The sequence below is a fragment of the Notolepis coatsorum genome, assembly GCF_963971535.1.
Source record: "Notolepis coatsorum genome assembly, chromosome: 7".
In the NCBI taxonomy this organism is placed as follows: Eukaryota; Metazoa; Chordata; class Actinopteri; order Aulopiformes; family Paralepididae; genus Notolepis; species Notolepis coatsorum.
In genome coordinates, this window is record NC_140171.1 from 52,562,289 (window position 1) to 52,584,792 (window position 22,504).

Consider the following 22,504-nt stretch of genomic DNA (forward strand, 5'->3'; position numbering starts at 1 on the left):
TAGAATGAAACTACTGTTACCCTGGAAACGTGAGCAGAAATGGATGTTACCCTGGAGCAATGAGCAGAAATTACTGTTACCCTGAGCAACGAGCAGAAAGGATCCTCCTGTAATGACCACTTACTCCATCTCCATCTTCTTGACTTTGTTCTGAGTGCTCTGGAGGGTGATGCTCATGTCGTCCTTCATCCGCTCTGCATTCAGACACCTTTGATGAAGGGCGTCCATCTTCCTAAACTCCGGCTCTGCCCTGCCCTCCTTATATACCTGACAAATCCACCACCACAGGAACCATTACAACATACAGTCACAAGTGATAATGATGGGACTGTGATACTAATGGTATAAACCGGACAATCTGTTGAAGGAATCCACTGATACCAATCACTTCATGCTAGCTTACCCAAAAAGGTAAGAGATAGGCCTCCAAAGATCACAGATATATTGAAGGGGAAATACTGCAATAATTTACTATATATCCAATTTCTAGTACAATTGTTATGATATATATGTTATGTCATATAACATTGTCAATAATATTAACAACTGCAACCAGGGCCCTATTCCCCGTACCTGGTTCAACTAAGTCGATCAAGAGTCCCATTATCCAGATTCAATTAACCCGATGTTTGAATCCGGGATTTTCCTGTTCCTCGAACGCTGATTCAGTCTCGTTCATTTGAACCAGACTTGAGACTCAGGATAATTGCGCACGGCCGCTTCAGCTGAAAAGACAGCAGGTGTCGATCGCAGAAATCCTGATTTTCTAACGGCATTGATTGATTGATTGATTTAAAACTTTATTAACAGATTGCAGAATGGGTACAATGCAGTATGGCTCAATAGCCTCGCCGACAAGTTAAATGCATAATCTATAGGCACATTTTAAGTCCCTCATTACCCCAATCAATCAGATTATATTTCTTTAAACGTGCCTGCTGGCAGTAGGCTTATGGAATGAATAATCAAATGAGATCTTGCTAGCGAAAATAATTAGTTCAACTCTTTCAGAATAAGGATACGGCTCTCTTGTCCATTGATGGATGTATGGTGGATGTTTTATTAATCTGGCACCGTGGTGTGATGGTTGGTCCTTATGCCTTTCACGCGGACGACCCGCGTTCGAATCCCCCCTTTTTCTATTTTTTCTTTTTCTTTTTGCAATATAAATGCTTCAATTTGGTGCACTTTGAGAGCTATATAAAGAATGACATCCTCAATGCATGTAGATTTATAATATTTTAACTTAAAACTAGGCTACTTTTGCGTATAGTCATTCATATTATATTCCAAAAAAATTATATTGGAAACGCGGGGTTTCGAACTAGGGTCATCCGCTTGACAGGAGTGAGCACTAGCCATTGCACCACTGTGCCAGACGTGATATATCCATTGTGTATCCATCAATGGACAAGAGACCCGTGTTTCGAATATTTTTCTGTTGAATGAAGTTTTATCTCTTTATTCTCAAATGCATTAATGTGACGTCAACGGCTCATTCAATTGCTCAAATCCGTCAAACAGCGCATCTCATCAGACATTTTAATCCCAGTTACAATATCACAATAACGTGTGAGTGATGATACAATTCAACAATCCTCAGATTCCTCGTAATTCATAATCCACAAAAACCACAATCCACGCATAGACACTTCAATTTTATGCTTGAATGAAACACAATCCGGGCGGCGTGAATATTAAAGGCAACCAACTTGTGTTCAGCTTTTCGTTCAGCGTTTCTCTGATTGGCCGCGCGGCCAATCAATCAATCCACTAGCACACGCCCTCGTGCAAAGAGAGACGCGGCAAAAGCGCTGGTCGAACCAGCGGTGTTCTGTTGTGTGACTGTACTACAGCGGTGTTCTTTTGTGTGACTGTACTAAACACTTCCACCACATGACCGACATTTGACATACAGTACACCTCCTATCTATGTTGGGATTATGTTTGGTCATGACAAAACAATAAAAATCGCTACTGTTAGTAAGCTGCCACCACCCACTTCAATGACAGAGCTCTCATATTTGCGAATGCATAAACTATATCTTAAATTATGGCGATGTGTCTAATATGGCTGTCGCAAAGTCATTGATAAGCGACAGCCATATTAGACACATAGCCACAATTTAAGATATAGTTTATGCATTCGCAAAATATGAGAGCTCTGTCATTGAAGGGCTTCGTTCTACAACGGAGCACGGTCGCTGCTGCTGGAGCTGGACCGAGTAGAGCCGGCGGCGGTGCACGGAAGCGGGGACTAACCACCGCATCGCCCCGCTGACGTTAAAAACACGAAATAACGTTACTGATGTACAGTGACACCCAGAGTTTCTAGTTACAGTAGTGACGCGTGAATCGAGATAGTCCTAACACTAGTCTGTAACAGTGTTTATTATTAAGAGTCAGATAGTCCTAACAGTGTTTATAGTCCTAACACAGTGTTTATTGGTAAGAGTCAGATAGTCAGTGTTTATTATTTCATAACTGTATGGGCTTTGTTTATACATGTACAGTGACGAGTGAATCTAACTTTGGTTGTTAAAAACGCGAAACATAATAATCAGTCAGCAGCGCTCCACTGCTACCGCAGCCCAACACAAGTGCGTTGGAACAGCAGCCCAAGCTGCCGCGCTTGCTCTTTGGATTTCATTTGGGACGGCTGCGCTTGCCTGCGCGTGGGGGCGGGGGGGCGCAGCCAATCAGAGAAAAGCCAAACACAAGTTGGTTGCCTTTAATATTCACGCATCCGGGCGCTCCGTTAAGCACATCTACAGCGGAGAATATATGAAACTAATCAGAGCCAAACGGCCGATAGGTTTCATTCATTAAAAATATCCCCGCGGGATTCACATTTGCAATGCGCCGTTATTAAAATAACGTGTATCGCGACTCCGAGCGCCGTATATGACGTGCATTATTTTATTTAGGACAAAGTAAATCTATAGGCTGAATATGATTTATTATCAGCATTTAGTTCTATTATTATACATTTCAAAAGCCCCCTCTAGGAAAACGAAGCACAAAAACATAATTCAGAATGGTATAATGGGATCTAGACTGAGAAATATTTCAGGAAGCGAGCTGGCATTTCTTTGCGAGGGCGTGGCCATGGTTCATTCATCCAGCTAACTGAACTTAACCCTGCTCCGGACCAGGTTCAAACTTTCTTATCTGTTACCATAGTGATTTAGAAAATCCGACTTCGGGGAACGGAAAGGTCCGGCTTAAGTCAAGCTATGCTGAAAATTATCCGGCTAACTCAGTTAGCCAGGTACGGGGAATAGGGCCCAGGCATCAACCAGCTAAGCTAGTTGATTGTTATCATAGATTCAGAACTGAACTTCAATTCTCATATTAACACATTGAGTGCCATGCCCCTTTGACCATATATGGCCGTTCCGTGCCAGCGCTGAAATCAATGGGAGGTCGGGGAAATTTGCGAAGGCTTAAACTATATCTTAAATTATGGCTATGGGTCTAAAACACCCCTCGCTTATCAATGACTTGCTTGCAGTCAACATGTACGAAACGGATTGTTTTTTTCATTGGTACATTTCCGTTTTATACCGTTTTGAATAAGAGTATAGTTTTGGAGAGTTCTAGTAATTCCAGAGAAATTCCGCGATAATAGCTCTTTAGTGGAATACACAAAACACGTTGTCATTTTTCGGCTGATTTATGAATCGTTTTCAAATAAACGCTAGATTATCGATAGTATGTGTACTTATGCACGCTAGAGAAGCGGGCTGAAAAATCTATTATCCATGACCTGGTCAGCGCTAACGTCATACACACACACACACACACGGACACGCTGCGATGGCTGAGAAAAAAACATCTGATTAACCCAATACTGGTAAAATAGCGTCCTTACCTCACATCAGATGTTCTGCAAAAAGATTAATCCAATTCCTGATCGCCATTCCAAATATGAATCGCGTTTATTTATCCAACGTTATAGTCCGAAACACATAATCGACGCTGCTCTGAGGGTTCTCAGCAGGGATGTCCCGATCACGTTTTTTTGCTCCCGATCCGATCCCGATCATGTGATTTTGAGTATCTACCGATACCGATCTTTCCCGATCCGATCCAAATTATAATTTTTTTTTAATTCAACAAACATGACCATGTATTGTTCACGTCTTAAACTCATACTGAGGCCTTAGTTTTGGTTTTAAATTGCATATCATCATTAACACTTTGGGTGCCGGGAAACGCTTAAACACGTCATTCCCGGCCATGCTCAAGTTGCCGAAGACGCTTTACAGCGTCTTTGATATCAATATTTCAAAAATCTGGGACCGGATTCATATTTCCCCTCCGCTGGCCTGAGATCCACCAGGAGGACCCACTGAGCTCTCTGGCGGTTCAGGAGCGCCATCTGGTGGCCGATCGGCGCAATCGCTTAACAGGAAGTGCCATAGAGGTTGTGCTGGACGCCCGTATTACTTCCGGGCACTCGCTATAGGTCCCGGCATTCTAGCTCGTCACAATACACAGCGATCGATTGCCAATAACTCGATAAACAACATGATTTGGACGTATATACCATTATACAAGCTGGAGATGGACCGGGTAAATCTACATCCCATAATGATAAAATGTCTACTCTACGATGATCGCCCAACGGCGCGCGGAGACTGGGGTGAGTTTTAGCGTGTAAAGTTACCGTCTTCGATACTAACTGCTATTATCAACATTTGACCCACATTAGATGATTGGTATAACGCTGCCCACGGAATTATAAGCGCCCCCTAGCCCATCCGGTCAACATCAGATGACGTGTAGTAACTTCTAGAAGTACGTCTAGTTGGAATTTTTTATATCGCGCTGATTGCCATAAAACTGTATTGCATCATCAATATAATGTATTTGGGGCTATAGATCACGTTCTGGAGAAAGCTGCAGAAAGAGATGAAAACATACTTATACATTAGACCATACTTTACTATGAATATGTGAATGAAAAAGTTTAACGTTGCTACACAATGAATAATACATATAGGACTTTGAATGGGCCCTAATAATGGCAATGTAGCAATAGAATTTTAAAAGTTATAGCCCTGCAAAGAAGGGGACTTTCTCTATAGACAAATAGAGCCGGCAACCTACGGTTGATAATGAATTTAACCCATGGCAGCCAAAGTGTTAATTTATTTATTGTCACACAGAGCAGAAGAAATTTGCCAAAACAAACCAATAGTATCCAGCTGCAGAACGGCAGACCAGCCACAATATCAGACCTAAACGCGATTCCTTCAAATGATTTATGTCAAGGATTGCAATGCCTCGCTTGAATGAAGTTAACTTTTCACCTGGATAACGTCAACATTCAGGGTGAATGTAATGTGAGAAATTGGGATAAAAAAATTTGGGTCTGAGAGTTTGGCTGTTCTGCCGTTCTGCAGCTGGATACTATTGGTTTGTTTTGGCAAAATTCTTCTGCTCTGTGTGACAATAAATAAATAAATTATGATATGCAATTTAAAACCAAAACTAAGGCCTCATTATGAGTTTAAGACGTGAACATGGTCATGTTTGTTGAAAAAAAAAAAAAAATCAGATACTTTTTATTTAATTTTTTTTGCCGATCCCGATCTTCGGAAAATCACGTGATCGGCCCCGATCCCGATCACGTGATCGGATCGGGACATCCCTAGTCCTCAGTCAATCTGGTAACACGATACTGCTTGCCAGAGATGGGAAAACCCCGGACCGGACTTTTTTTCTGATGCACATGGCCACCCAAACCAATCCAATGATGTGCATTACCATCCGGGAGACTATAGGCGGCGGTATTTGCCCTTTTCGAGCTCAGACCCATTCACAATGATAACGTCAGGCTGGATGGATGAAAAATGAATAGATATTGCTAATAAAAGAAATAACGATTAAAAGACTCGTCATTGACACTCAACGCATGGCGAGTTAGCATGACTAATCTGGTCGTTGGCACTCAAAGTGTTAACAAAGTGACAAAAACATTGTTCTTCCATCTCAGAAATATAGCAAAAGTACGACCATTTATTAATCAAAACGATGCTGAGAAGCTAATTCATGCATTCATATCTAGCCGGTTAGACTACTGTAATGCACTTTTCACAGGTCTCCCTAAGAACACCACAGAGAGGCTTCAGCTAATCCAAAACTCTGCAGCCCGACTGCTAACTAGAACCAAAAGGAGAGAGCACATTAGTTCAGTCTTAGCTGCTTTACACTGGCTTCCTGTAACATTTAGAATTGACTTTAAGGTCCTTCTCCTTACATACAAAGCTCTAAATGGACAGGGACCTAGCTACATCGCCAACACTCTAAATAAATTACAGGCCAGCAAGAACACTGCGATCATCAGCTGCTGGACTACTAGAGGCTCCCAGAAACAGTCAAAAGAGGATTGGTAATGCAGCCTTTATCAACTATGGAACTATGGAACAAACTACCCCAAAACATCAGGGAAGCCAACTCGCTAGACATCTTCAAAAGACAGCTTAAAACCTATCTCTATGCTCAGGCATTTCAATGAAACATCAGGGATATCCTGACACAAATTGTACTTTACCTGCACTATTCTTACCCTACCTACTTTTATACACTTCCTATCAAATTCATGTGTCGGTTCTATGCTAATTTTATCTCACTACCTCCTATGCACTGTAATGTTAAGAGCACTGCTCTGTTGTAATTCAAAACTGAACTTTGCAAAGAAACTCAAAGTTAAGAGCGATGCACTGCTCTGTTGAATTATAAGGTAATTTAGAACTGTACTTTGTAAAGAAACTCAAAGTGTTAAGAGCGATGCACTGCTGTTGTATGTTAGAGCGATGCTCTGTTGTTGAGTGACGCACTGCTGTTGTTCTATAAGGTAATTTAGAACTGTACTTTGTAAAGAAACTCAGTGTTAAGAGCGATGCACTGCTCTGTTGTATGTTAGAGCGATGCTCTGTTGTATGTTAGAACTTTGTAAAGAAACTCAAAGTATTAAGAGCGATACATTGCTGTTATATATTTTTTATTTTATAATTTTATCACACTTTTTACTGTCCATTCTATTTTATTATTTTTAGCCTATTTTTACTCTATCTAATCTATTCTATTTTATTATTTGTATTACTGAAAAACTTTGATTTACCTTACCTTGCTACCTCTCTATCTTTTTGCATTTAATTGTGTATGCTCGCTTATGGCTGTATTTTTTTTTACTGTTGAAGCACTTTGAACTGCAATTTCTGTATGTTTTTCTTTTTTTGCAATTTTGTGTCTCATTTGTTATTGTTATTTTTATTGGCCATTGCTCTCTAAATATTGGCATCGGCCATTGAAAAATCCATATCAGTCGACCACTAGTATACTGTATACCCAAACACCATCAGCACTCATATTTTGTGGTAAGCCTGAACATTTTGTGTCCATTATTATGGTTTGTTTTACCTTCTCGAGTTCCTCCTCTACAGCTTTCCGCTCTCGCACAGACCTCTCAATCTGAGATTCCTTATCTGCACACTCCTACGAAGAGGGGGGGGGGGGGGGCAAAGGGTTAATTAAAGGACCATACCAGTGTTATACATGTCACTGTCCATCATCAACATCGCTACATCATTTACATAAACCTCAGCCATTTTCCACAAAATTGCTTTATTTTTTTTACATCATGTTTGTTTACATTTTGTCCATTCAATAAATGTTACAGAATATACCTGAAAATGTGTCAATGTTAGCTAAAACTAACTATATCATTAAATGCCCTCTTCAAGCAAAAATTTTAGTTTGAAATGCAGCACTTGTAAGGAATTGTCGAAGCGTAAAATGTGGCTCAACAGCTCCCTTGGCTCCGCTGTGATTGATAACTCGGAGGACAGAACCAAAGTATAAGGGAGGTCAACGATTTGGTGAAAGTTACGGAAGTTGGACTTTAGCTCTGCTGGAAAGAATATGTGAATATAAATCCTGCGTTGCGTGGTTCAAGGTTGTGGTAGTTATACACAAATATGAAAAAGAGAGCAAATACATTTCCATAAGCTTCCGAGTTCGCTCTGACCCAGTCCAGAATTCCGACCACAGCACTTGGCAAGTATTGAGAGTACTACAGTATTTGAGATCAAATAAAGCCACTTTCAAAAAGGGTGAATTACCTAGACCTAGCGACTTTCAAGACTCGTATTGTGTTTTTATGCACCCTTTCAACATGAATAGCAGTGAATGACGTTTAAAAATGTAAATCTACTCAAGTGTACACTGTATCCACTTTTGTACACAAAGTTTCTTGAAGACAGCAATCTCTGCTAATTTCTCTGCTAATCTCTGAGAAGTCACTTTCAGTGCCCATGACGTCATATGACGTTTTATCAGCCCAATGCCTGAATGCCCACGGCGTGTATTAGCGTTTTATTTTTTTGTTAGCAATCTGATTTCATATTTCATCAACAGAGTCTCCCGTTGGTACAGCAGCTCCTCCAGCAGCTCAGAATGGAAAAAAGCGCCCCCTATCGTCTATCCCTGAGTAACTGCACGTCAGTCGCTTAGACTGACCTGGGATCAGTCGATATGTAGAGGCGGAGCCAGCTGGCTCCTTGAGCTGGCAAGCGGTCTGCTCAACATGGAAGTCATCGCGGGATGGGAATCAGCCTGGAATATATATTCACAGTAGCCAATCGATAGTAGACAGTAGTGATCGATTTTTTGAATGGCGATCAGGAATTGGAATGATCTTTTTGGAGAACATCTGATCTGAGGTAAGGAATCTATTTTACCAGTCTTGGGATAATCAAGAGTTGTATTGAGATCTGAGCGTTTGCCCTATGTGTGTGTGTGTGTGCGCGCGATACCAGATAATCGATTTTCAGCTCGCGGGGCCCCAGCGTGCATACGTACACATATACTATCGATAATCTAGCGTTTATTTGAAAACTATTCATAAATAGGCCGAAAAAATTTCAACGTTCTTGTGTATTCTAGAATATTCCAGTAAACGTCTTTTATCATGGAATCTTTTTATTTTCCTTGAAAACGAGGGCTTTTCAAAATGCTATAAAACGAAAATGAACCGATAAAAAGACAATCCGCTTCGACATTAATAAGCGACGGGCAGATTAGACACATAGCCATAATTTAAAACATAGATTAGGCGTTATTAACGCTAACATAGAAGTGGATGGTGGGCATTCAACCGGTAAATCAAGGTTAAGCTTGGGCTCTGAAAATGTTAAAGGGGGACCCAGACCGAATGAGGAAACAGCTGAGAAAGAAAGGTAGAGTGCTTGTTGGAAGATTTGTTGTTCCCAGCAGGGCAGGTCCTCACCAGCTGTAGGGCGGACAGCTCCTCAGCCATACGCTGGATCTGGGCATTACACTGCTTCCGTGTGCTCTCCACCTGACAGACACAGACACACAGACACAGCCACACACATTTGGAAACTTGGAAACTACTGTGATCCGGGTAGTAGAATCACACAGTGTCAAATAGTAACCCGTTTGTAAAACAGTAACCTTGTCAGAAAAAACTGGGTACATCAGTTTTACAGTAAAACTAAAATATATACCGTACTTTTCGGACTATAAGCCGCGGCTTTTAAGCTGTCAAATTAAGCTGCAGGCTCCACTCCTTACATATGGTAATTAAACATTAAAACACATGCGGCTTATAGTCCAGTACGGCTTATATATGTACACATCATTCAATTTAGCTGCTGCGGCTTATAGTCAGGTGCGGCTTATAGTGCGAAAAGTACGGTATATACAATTTCTTTATATCATTAATTTATTCAAGCACCCAAACACATTGCTTGAACAAAGGCTGTTCTCACTCAGATCAGTGAAGCTGAGGGACAGAGGAAACCGTGTGAGGTACCGTACTTTTCGCACTATGAGCCGCACCTGACTATAAGCCGCAGCAGCTAAATTGAATGATGTGTACATATATAAGCCGCACTGGACTATAAGCCGCATATGTTTTAATGTTTAATTACCATATGTAAGGAGTGGAGCCTGCGGCTTAATTTGACTCAACACGGGAAACCTCACCCGGCCCGGACACGGAAAGGATTGACAGATTGATTGCTCTTTCTCGATTCTGTGGGTGGTGGTGCATGGCCTCTTATATTGAGCTTTAAGTTCCCACCTCTACAGAGAATAACTCCCACCTCTACAGAGAATGACTCCCACCTCTACAGAGAATGACATTGGGACACAATACTGTCGGACAAATAACAAGAATTAACTCATTTACAAGTTGTATTAAGTTTAGCAAATAAGGATAAATAACATTTCAATGCAGTAAAAAAAGCAATATTTCGATTTTCGGGTTTTGTCCACATATAAGCCGCACCGTTATATAAGCCGCAGGGTCGAAAAATGGGGAAAAAAGCCGCGGCTTATAGTCCGAAAAGTACGGTAACCGTCCCAGGGTATGCATTCATTACAACGTTCCATCTCCATCTCCATCTCCTTTACACCCACACTGCAAGGGGAAGGTCAGTACCTTGTAGATCTGCACTGTTACCACTTTTAAAACTATCGATTCCGAGTAGTAAACTATTAGTATTGGCTGATATGGAGTACTGATGCAATCCATTAATTTGACTGATGAACACTATAGATGTGTAGAGTAGACCATATGTTTTAGGTCACTGGACACTGGACAGAAACGCGTGATATACAATCCATTATTTTGACCCTATTAGAAAGATCTGTCTATGTGCCAACAATGCAGAAGATCCAAGTCGCTTTCAAGGCCATTTCTGACGTGCTATGCACAGTTCTTGGGGATTGGTTTTCGCAGTGGGAAGATTGTCCGGTAAGGTGCTATCATTGCGCCCCTGGTCTTTTGTATTGTGGGCGTTAAGACACCCTTCCCCCATCTCTTTGATGATCTCCCTCTACCCATCTTTCCTTCCTACCCCCACCCCTCCCCCCATTCCTTCCTACCCCCCTTCCCCATTCCCCAAAATGTCACAACACCCCTAATTGATTGATTGAAAATTGTATTAACAGATTGCAGAATGGGTACAATACAGTACAGCTCAATACACACAATTGTTAACACATTGTCTGCCAGGAATTGTGCCCATCCTTATGCCCAGTCTGTCTGCCAGTGCTGTAACCATATGGAGATGTTTACCTTTTTGCAGGGCTATAACTTTTTAAATATTATAGCTATATCGACATTACTATGGCCCATTCAACATTGGGTATCTATCGTTCCGGATGTGGGAACGTTATATTTTTTCATTCATACATTGTCGTGTTAGTACCGTCGAGAATATAAGTATGTTTTTAAGGTTTTCTGCAGTAATTCCTAAAACGTGAGTTATAGGCCCTGACGCATATGATAGATTATCGATTGGCGTTTCTTTCCCATACACGCTATATTAAAAAATTCAAATATATGATCGGTATACATTATGCTTCATCATGCGTGAAGGAAAGGGGGGGGGTCGTTTATAATTCCTTGATCGTCAGTAACGGCTTTATTTAGTATGGGTTGATATGTTGATCAGATGGATTGCCGTGAAATGAATAAACAATCGGGCTGAAAATAACGTTATATTCCTCTTACCGTTCGCCGATGAGACTGAAGGAAAAATATTCCAATTATTTGACGTCGATCTGCTAGATCCATTTCCCGTTTGTATGACGCAATAAACGCCGAAATCATATTGATTATTGCGTTTCGAAAGTGATCCCATGCACTCGAGTGTGTATCTAGAGACCCACGCTACAAGATATTACTGCCGAAGGAATTTCCTCGATGCACCGAGCGCCACTTCCGGTTTGGCTTGGAGTGTAACTCGCCCGACATCCACCAGGCGGCGGTATTGAGGCATTGCAATATCAGACAGGGTCCAGCTGCAGTCCCGGAGGGAGGCTGGATGAATTATGAATGCCATGGCGAAAAAATGAAATATTGATCCCAAAAACGAGTTAACTCGTTTCTGGCGCACAACGCATGGCGGGCAATAACGAGTATACAAGAGTATAAAAGTATATATATAAGAGTCTAAAAAAGAGAGTATATACATTTGACGAAGAAACTGTACATTGGAGGAGGTTGGTAGGTAGGAGGTTGGTGGGAGGGGTGGAGGGGGGGGTTGGGTAGGTGGGGTGGGGTGGGGAAACTGTACATTGGAGGTGGTGGGGTTGGGGGGGTATGTCGTGTATTCCTGTGACCCCCACCCCTTTCAGTTTTGGATGTATAAAGATGTTTGAAGATCCGGTGGGGGGTCTCTCTGTCGGTGGTGTCATAGCTAAGCACCTCGTTGAGTCATCCAGCCTAACTCTTAATATTTTGTATTGATACTTTGAGTTAATAAATCGTATTAACCAGGTCTCTTTTGGACTGAGTAAATTATTAGCTTTGGCTATTTTCCGCCACAGTATACAGATCAGCCCAGGTTATTCCTCGGAACACCTTCTCTCTGGTGAAGGCTCTAACGGCCTATTTGTGTTGCTAGTGATGACAGCTTCTTCCCCTCAGCCGCCAGGCTGATCAATGCCTCAGGCCCCCCCCCCCCCCCCCCCCCTCTGCCCCCAAGTGACACTGGCTAAATGACATTGACTGCACTAGTCCGTACTGGATCTCTGCACACTTCACTTTATATATATATATATGTATTTTATTTATTGATTAATCCCCCACTGCACTGTTTTCGTTTCTTGTCTGTGTTGGTGTTTGTTTACTGTGAAAAAAGAAAAAATGCATACACTGTATTGCTGCAACAATTACCAATGTGTTTTACACAAATGGCTCAATAAAGGAATCTGAATCTGAATCAGTGATAGCCACAAGACTGATTTAGCCTGCGCTATGGTACCGCACTGGGCTACAGTCACAGGATTACACGGTTGAAGGGCTTGATGAAGAAGGCCCATTAATAGAACATTAATCACTGCTTCTTTGCCTGAAGCAAGTCAGAGGGGAGGCTGAGCACAGGGCTTAATGTCTTAATGCATGTGTTGAAAAATAGCTACTATTGAGCAGCTGGTACCGTGGCGGTTTGAGATTCCGGGTATCACCGGAACATGCTAGTCTCTTCCAGATGGTGGATTAGCATCCTGTGAAGGACACCTTTACAGGGGTCTCACTTCTACATCAAGCCGCATCTCCGCACATTTCCGTCTTTGTTTAAGTCCACTCATGCGGTCCAGACTCCTTAAACGCAGCTTCCGTTTTGAGAGTGAAGTGGAGGTTGGAAATCATTCTTGATGCAATAGTTATTTAATTTAACTGACTTATTTAACTCATTAAGTGCCCTCTGGGCTCTGACTGTCACTGGGATACTGAACCTCTAGCCTGCCCGAGGTCACATGATTCACCAGAGTTCTGTTGTTCACCAGCCTGCCCTGGGCTTTATCCGTCAAGCAAACAGCATTTTATTAATTAAAGTTGTTATATTACCTGGTTTGTCCCAATTCTGCATGTGACTAGCATAAATTAGCCTGGCTGTAAATTAGAGTCTTGTGTGGTTATATTGAGGCCATTTTCATTCAGATATCTTGTGGGAATAAGTCAACAGCCATTTGAACAAGGCCATAGCATTTTCCTATTTTAAAATAGCTTAACTTTGGAGCAAAATCATTCCTGTATTATGTGCCGTCATGTTTTGTTTTATATTCTTTGTAAAAGAAATCTACAAAATCGACCCTATTTGCCAGTAAGATAGCATGACATGGCTGGTACCTTTGGTTTCCTAAAGATCCTATAGCTTAACTAAATGAGCCCTCTAGAGCCCTTTAAAGACGGCTAATAAAACGGTGGGAAATTTGTAAATGGCCGATACGAGTGTGTAAAATATCCTTCATTTGAATTGGTCGAACTCTAGAAAATACTATATATAAAGGATGATCTAAATGTTGGCAATAAGCTTCAATAATTTATTTGATGAATTAAGTATTAAAACCTTTGTAGTAAAAGTGACAAGGTTTCTCAAAAGTTAAAAATTTTGACATTGCAGGCTGGGGGCTCGGGAACCCTCAGGTGTAACAAGTTTCAAGTTTCTTTAATAGTTGTCATACAGAAGTACAGAATACTTTTGTACAAAATGCTTCTTACTGTTGCGCTCCAGAGACTGTGCATGACAAGATAAGTATGAAATAAAAACATAGTAAAAATTAGAAGTAAAAAAAGAGGTCACAGTGTTCAGTTTAGACATATGTACAATGTTCGTAGACGTAGTTACCATACAATATACAATACTGTGCAGTGTACTAATATACAATACTATACAATACTATATAGTGCAAGGCATAAATGGACGAGGTGCAGTTTAGGTACAATTCACAGTAGGTGTACGAGTTGTAGTGCAAATCCTTTATCAATAAATATAAAGTGTAAGTGTGTTTGTGTGATCTAAAGTGTGGAGAGTGGGTGCTGCAGTGTGTTGTTTGTTTGAGTGAGTGTGTGCGTGTGGGTGTGTGTGCTGTGTGCATTTGATGGTTGTTGCATAGTGATTATTGTTCGTTTAGCGATTATTGTTCGTTTAGCAGCCTGATGGCCTGGGGATAGAAGCTCCTTCTGAGTCTTTCTGTGCTCGCCATAAGACTCCGGTATCGCTTGCCTGACGGCAGCAGTTCAAAGAGGCAGTTGTTCGGGTGGCTCGAGTCCTTAATAATTCTCTTAGCCTTCCCCTTGCACCGCTTGTTGTAAATGTTCTGGAGGGTGGGAAGCCCCCCTCTAATTGTGCGTTCGGCTGAACGTGTCACTCTTTGTAGTCTGCTACGGTCTTGTGCAGTGCTATTCCCAAACCAGGAGGTGATGTTGCCGGTCAGGATGCTCTCTATTGTACATGAGTAGAAGTTCCTAAGGATCTTCTGACTGACTTGGAACTTCCTTAGGCGCCTGAGGAAGTAGAGGCGTTGTCGTGCCTTCTTCACAACACTGTCAATGTGTGTGGTCCATGTCAAGTCCTCGGATATGTGGGCTCCGAGGTACTTGAAACTGTTCACTCTCTCAACTGGTGCCCCGTCGATGCTGAGGGGGCTGTAGTCCTTGACCCCCGACCTCCTGAAGTCCACAATCATCTCTTTTGTTTTGCTGACGTTCAGGGAGAGGCAGTTCTCCTGACACCACTGTGACAGGTTCTCTACCTCTTCCAGGTAGGCCCTTTCGTCGTTGGCAGAGATCAGGCCCACCACTACTGTGTCATCAGCAAATTTGATGATGGTGTTGTTGTTCCGCTGTGCTACGCAGTCATGTGTGTACAGGGAGTAGAGGAGGGGGCTCAGAACACAGCCCTGGGGGGCCCCTATGTTGAGCGTGATGGATGAGGAGGTGCAGTTGCCGGCTCTTACCACCTGGGGTCTGCCCGTCAGGAAGTCCAGGACCCACTGGCACATTTATGGGCAACCAAGCTAAAGCAAACAAGAGCTTCAAGTGGAAGACTCCGTCTACTGGCTGAAATGGGGAGACATATACATATCGCCATTTTCGATTGAAAAAAAAAATCATCTTTGGCCTAAATATGGAGATGTAGACCTGAGAGCAGTTCAGGACTCCTCACCTCTTTCCTGGTGCGAACAGCAGCGTTCTGGACCAGCTGCCTGAAGGCCTCCTTCATCTTCTCAAGCTCCTCTGCCTTCTGCTTCTCTCTGAGCAGGGCCTGGGACACACACACACACACTGGTGGGTAAATATCTAAAGAGACACAAGACTTGTCAGAGGTAAACAATTACTGTGTGTGTGAGAGTGAGTGAGTGAGTGAGTGAGTGAGTGAGTGAGTGAGTGAGTGAGTGAGTGAGTGAGTGAGTGAGTGAGTGAGTGAGTGAGTGAGTGAGTGAGTGAGTGAGTGAGTGAGTGAGTGAGTGAGTGAGTGAGTGAGTGAGTGAGTGAGTGAGAGAGAGAGAGAGAGAGAGAGAAACAAGAGAGCTGTGCTCCTTCTCACCTGGTCTTTCTGCAGCGTCGCCTCCTCTGACAGCTGGACATTCTCTCTACACTTGGCCATAGCCTCGTACCTCTCCTCCTCCAGGGAGGAGGAGCGCCCCTGGAGCTCCCCCACCTGTCTCTCCCACACCGCTTGCTCCCTGCGCACCGCCTCTGCCTCCTGAGATGCAGACTTGAACCTGCAGGTAGAGGGAAGCAGGTGGAACTGTCAACGCCTTGTCTCAGGAGAGTGTGAGAAAAGCTCAGAGGGAGCAGAGAAAAAGGATGCAGGTCAGGGGAGAGAGAGAGAGAGAGAGAGAGAGAGAGAGAGAGAGAGAGAGAGAGAGATTATTTGTGTCACAAAGTAAATAAACTCCCTTTGAAATGGTAACTGCTGTGTCATTTCGGTTTAATGTAGACCTTTTTTTATTTGTATGTCAACTAAACTCGTTGACTGCCAGTGTGGAGTGGAGTGGACTCCACCTTGATGACTTGGACTCGACTCAGGTTCTTCTTTGGTGACTCAGACTCGAACACTGGGGACTCGAGACTCGAGATTTAGTGACTTGACTACAACACTGGTCCACCCATAGGTGCAGCACTGCAGTACTAAGACAAAATGGCCACGGCTGGCCAAGACACTTCTGCGTCAACTCCTCAGAACCAATGGGATTGGGATGTTGACAGCTGCCAGTCAAGAAAGTAGCCTATAAGCACACGTTTTCAAAGAACCACGGCTTTGGAGAATAATCATGCCATTCCGAGCGTTCACCAACAGGAGGATATGCTGTCACAGTAGGGGTGCAACTAATTGATTAGGTCGGTCTATGTTATCCTGTTGTTGAAGCCATTTGATGTACAGCAAAGCCTGTTAACACTTAGTTTGTGTTTTATGTTTTCCTTTATTATTATTTAAACCATTCAACTCCTTCAAATTGATGACTTGAAGAACAGGTTTTTGTTTAGAAATTAGGAGTAAAAATGTCACAGTATAAACAAATTTAAAATATAAAAAAAGATTATTGAAAGGTATACACAGTAAAGAGGGAGGTTGTAACTCTCATTATGTATTTTTTTGTTATATTATTATTTTTTTTGCAGGAACAGCAGCAAATTATCTTTGTATTTTAATTGTATACTTTGATTATTTTATATTGTTCGAAATAAACTATTAACTCATTCATAGGAAGAAAATAAATACTAAACTGACAGGAAACGCACAGATAACACATAATGTACACACACGGCTGCCATTCTCTCAACAACAACGCACAACACCTGTTGTGAAGGGCCAGATTAAACTGAATATATATGTATCGTTTGATATACCTTGTTTATTATTTATATATATACACGGAATATCCCTTTACCTGCGTACAGACCAGAGTAATATTCGCTCTCCTATTGGACAGCGGCCCCAGGCGCCAACGACCAAGCCCCCAACGGCAAGTTCAAAGACAACTCCGGGCATGTCAGAACATGCCCAGAGTCTGCGTAGTAATACGAGACAAGAACTGAGGTTGGGACTAGATATTCACTTAAGTATAAATACGGTGCAGGTGTAAACAGCAGTACCTTACCTAAACCTTACTTACCCTTCACCACGAGTCAACGTGCAGTGAAGTGAGCAACCTTGCATCTAAATAGAGCATTGAGAACCGCGTGCGAATAGAATGTTAAAGTGTCAGAGTTTAATGCAGTAACGTTGAGTTCGACTTAATCTAATGTGAAGTAATAGTCGATCATTTATTGTATATCGTGCGGCCACAGTTCTTCCGTGTGTAACATTACCCATCGGTTCGTCGTGTCTTTAGCTAGTGCACTTATCCAGGCTGTGTGGCCTAAATACGTGCCCACACCCGAGGAGTCCTAGGCGAGAACCGTTGGACATGTACACAGGAGAATCGGCACCGGCGATTGCAGAACCATTCCTGGTTGGATTATATTGCTTTGGGACCGTGACCACCGGAGAAGAGCACCGTTGATTTCCACTGTCGTTTGGGATTTAACCTCGTGAGGATTACCACTCGGGCCTGCCTCTTGGAAGGGGCTGGCTAGCTGTCGTCAATGCTGTCGAGCATCTTGGATTACAACTATTGCTTTTGTCTGCTGATCAAGGGAGTACAAGCACCGACTCCTGTACCTGGAGCCTCTTTATTCCTCGTTGACTCAGACGGAGTACCCGAACTTTCCTCTACCCATTGTCTCCAGTTGGTACCGGTGTTGCCCTATATAATTGCTACTGTACCACAGGTGGCGTCAGCTTAGACCCATCATAGTATTCCTACTATTCTGACTTATGCTCTTGACTGACTTTACGTATATTCTTCGCCATACAAGCGCAACCCTAATTCTCAATCTGTAACCTAACGTTGCCTAATAATAATAAATAACCCTCTGTGTCAATTTCTGTGTCAATGCCGTGTTCTTGTGAGTGTTCACCATCAATATTTGATGTACTGTTTGGCCAGTAATTAAAGTACATAACTAGCAGTGGTTTAATATATCACAATCTTTAATACAGTCAGGGTTTTGTAACCCCTCAGTTACAACACCCATTTCACTGACACATTTCAAACAGATGCCGTTAGCCAGAGAGTTAATCACAATCCTCACACAATCACAGACAAAACAAGCTAGCAAGCACGTAATGTTAGCTAACCGATTATTACTCTTAAAATTTGTAGGGAAACGATGCCATTAACCCTGTAAGTCGTGTAACGTTGATCTATAGACTTAATAGTAAAGTTAGTTCATGTTTGCTGTAGGAGCCAAAGCTATATATTTAGGTTATTGTATTATATGAATGTTCATATGTTTATTTTTATAACCTTACATTGAACCGGCATTAGGAATATTGATTGGATTTAGATAAAGTCATTCAACAGTCTTATTTGTCATAATAGAACATTCTAGAACATTTGTGATGTCACATTATGATGTCATAACTAGGGATGCACGATAATTCACAATCCGTCAATGTCATTAACAATGTGTTTCCCTGAACAATGAATGAACTAAAAACCAATTATGAGGTCATCCCGATAAACCCGATAAAATTATTGATAGCGCCGATTTTTTTAAACTTTTTTCTTTTCATGTCAACGTTCACACGCACAATATATGCTTACTTAGGATTTGACTTGATTCAACAACAAAGCAGTTGGGGCAATGGCAAGCCGAAAACGGTCGAAAATGTGGTTATTTGAAGTTTGGATTTTTATTTTACAACTGAGGTAGGTAGATTACATTTTTAGAGACTAAAATACCGAAAAAGGTACCGTTGGGTACCGGTATCGATTCACAGGTACCGGTACCGTATCGGCTCAAATGTGAACAGTACCCATCCCTACTGACAAAGCACAATACCTGTTGGTTTTTAGTTCACTCATTGTTCAGGGAAACACATTGTTAATGACATTGACGGATTGTGAATTTTGTGATTGACTCAAATTATATTTATTTGGAAAAATAAATATAGTCACTTTATTTGAAGAGTCAAAACTGTTCTCTTGGCTTTGTTTTGTTCATAGTAGTAACGATCATGTCATGATAAATATGGTTAGGTCAACACTACAGGAATATACATAAAAAAAAAGAAAAATTATCGGTATCGACCTTGAGGGGCAGAAAGTTATCGGTATCGATATCGGGGTCAAAAAAAATCAATATTGTGCACCCCTAGTCATAACCGAAAGTTCTAGAACATTTGTGATGGCACAGTATGATGTCATGATCGAACGTTCTGGAACATTGGTGATGTCACCGTATGATGTCATAACCGAACATTCTAGAACATTTGTGTCTCTATAGTCCACAATTCGCTCAGAGCAGGCAGTGTGTAGCTTGAAACAGGACTGAACAGGACTGAACAGATAGACTAAACAACATAGACTGCAACCTGCATTTCTCAACCAAGGTGTCAAGCCTACCATTTTGCTGTGGAAAGAGGCGGCAAATTGATTTTTTTTTTTTTTATATATATATTTTTTTTATTGTTATTTTTTAAACATAAACATAACAACAAATTAGACTCACAAGCATTAACAGTAAACATCCAATGAAATCACCATTTGAATCATTGTAAATGTAGTTTACGAGATATATACCTAATACTTGCTATCTAATACCCTACATACATATGCTCTTGCTCGCTCACCCCCCCCCCCCCCCCCCGGACCCCCACTTGGATAATCCATCCATTTTCTTTCGTTTCTAACCAGGCACTACACTTCATATGCTAGCTTTTATTCTCTCCACCACTTCTAACCAGATTGCAATGTTGGTTTCACTGACACCTAAAATTCTTGCTGTAGATATTTCTAGATAAATCACATCGAGATAAGTAAGAACCCATACCTTCCGGCAAATTATTTCCGGTTGAATCCATCGTGATGCTATCAGCTTTTTAGCAGCTGTGAGACCAGATAAAACTAGTCTCTTTAGCTGTATAGGGGCTGCAAACTGAAATACATCATTCAACAGCAATACAGAGGGATGTACAGGTATGTTCAGAAATAAGAATTCTGATAATTGCTGTGACACTTCTTTCCAAAATATCTTAACCGGTGGGCAATCCCAATACATGTGCATGAATGTACCCTCATCCCCATTTGTACATAAGGAACATAGGGAGTCTTGTTTAAGTCCCATTCTGTTCAATCTTATAGGAGTCAGGTATGTCCTATGAATATAATTAAGATTCATTTGTTGATGGTCCGGGTTACGTGACGCAATTCGAACGTTTGCTCAGACTTCTTGCCAATCAAAATCTATTTCCAAGTCTGGTATATCCCTCCTCCAGACTGAGTCTAGGGGGAGGATTCCATACGAAGACATTAGTAAGTGATGATAAAAATCAGATACAAATCCTCTCGATGTCTCTCTTTCATAGAAGAATTTGTGATATCTGTGGTGCTCAATTGGTATCCTTAATGGGACTCCATGAGCCTTCAAACAATCCAATAACTGTGCGTAAAAATAATATGTGGAACTGGTGAGGTTAATTTTTTTTATGTATATCTTGATAGCTACAAAAACCCTGTTTGTTGAAAACATCTCCCAATGTGTGTATGCCCTGCTTTTCCCATTTGGGGTATCTTATAGGTTGTTTTCCAATAAGGAGTGCATTGTTATTGAATAGGGGAGTATGGCTATGCCATTTATGTTGGTTAGAATATTTTTCTTTTGTGTTTCACGCCATATCCGGATCACATGTGTAATAAGGGGGCCAAATTTCAATTTGCATTGCTTAATTGATAATATGGTGTATACTATGTCCTGCAGTCTATGTGGTGCTACTATATTTTCTTCTAAGTTTCTCCAGGATACAGATGCTTGGGAGTCAAACCAGGTTGTCAGTGGTCTTAAAGAGTACGCTTTAAAATAGTGGTAAAAGTCTGGAAATGCCAAATCTCCGTCGGCTTTGTTTCTCTGTGCGGTGGATCTTTTTATTCGTGGAGGTTTGTTATTCCAAATAAATGTATATGCGGTGGAGTGTAATTTTTTCCAGTAACCATCAGGCGGGGGTAACTGTAACATTGAGCTAATGAAGTTGATTCTAGGTAAAACATCCATCTTAACTATTGATACTCGTGCCTGTACTGAGTTTTTAAGTTTGGACCTCCTGTCAGTCATATTTGATCTTATCTTGGATTTTTGTGTAATTGTATTTCACCGTTTGGCTTATAGTAGGGAATACCTCAATTCCTAAACATCTGAAGTGTTAAACCATTGGTATTTCTTCTGGAAGGAGTATATTCTTTGCAGGGGCATTAAGTGGAAGGAAAGCCGACTTTGGCCAATTTATCCTAAATCCCGATAGATTGCCAAAGTCATCAATCAACTTGAGAAGATGAGGCATTGAGGTGTTAGGGTTTTGCATGAACAATATTACGTCGTCCGCATATAAACTAATATGATGTTGTGTGCCCTTAATTGCGATTGGTTCTATGGATTGGGATTGTCTTATATATTGTGCTAAAGGCTCTAATGATAAAGCGAATAGTCCGGGACTAAGAGGGCAACCCTGTCTGGAAGAGCGCGATACCGTAAAGATTTCGGAGGTGATTATACCTGTTGTAATCATGGCCGATGGGTCTTTGTATACTTTAATCATATCAATGAATCCTTTTCCTAACCCCATCCTTTCTAATACTGCCCATAGATAAGACCATTCCAACCTATCAAAGGCTTTCATCGCATCCAGGGACAGCATCGCCTTAGGTGTGGTGTCATCCTTGCTGGCATCTAGCACATGTAGTAACCGTCTTATATTATCCGTGATCAAGCGGCCTCTTATGAAGCCAGTCTGGTCAGGATGAACTAAAGACGTCATATGCTTTTGAAGTCTGATGGCTAATACCTTGGAGTACAGCTTGATATCGGTTCCGAGGAGGCTTACGGGTCTATAACTACCGCAATCGGTGGGGTCTGTCTTTTTTAAGGAGGACTGTTATGAGTGCAATATTGTCGTTCTTATGGAAGTTCCCCTCCTTGATTGAATATAGAATCATATTAAGTAATAGGGGTCCAATTACATCCCAACACGAGAGGTACATTTCTGGTGGGATACCGTCTCTTCCAGGAGCCCTACCACTTTGCATTTCAGATATGGCCTCCCTAAGTTCATCTAGTGTGATGGGTGTTTCT

The 22,504-nt window shown here is 41.6% G+C and overlaps 1 protein-coding gene across 2 annotated transcripts in view; it reads right to left on the reverse strand.

Annotated features, from left to right (window-relative positions):
• sclt1 (sodium channel and clathrin linker 1) overlaps positions 1-22,504 on the reverse strand; it is an 85,257-nt gene that overhangs the window by 38,990 nt on the left and 23,763 nt on the right. For both annotated transcript variants that reach the window (XM_084318805.1, XM_084318806.1), the window contains exons 13-17: positions 15,876-16,053; positions 15,495-15,593; positions 9,299-9,370; positions 7,432-7,506; positions 125-267 (exon numbers count right to left, since the gene is read on the reverse strand). In XM_084318805.1, coding sequence (XP_084174931.1) covers positions 125-267; positions 7,432-7,506; positions 9,299-9,370; positions 15,495-15,593; positions 15,876-16,053 — 567 coding nt within the window. The remainder of the gene's footprint in view (positions 1-124; positions 268-7,431; positions 7,507-9,298; positions 9,371-15,494; positions 15,594-15,875; positions 16,054-22,504) is intronic.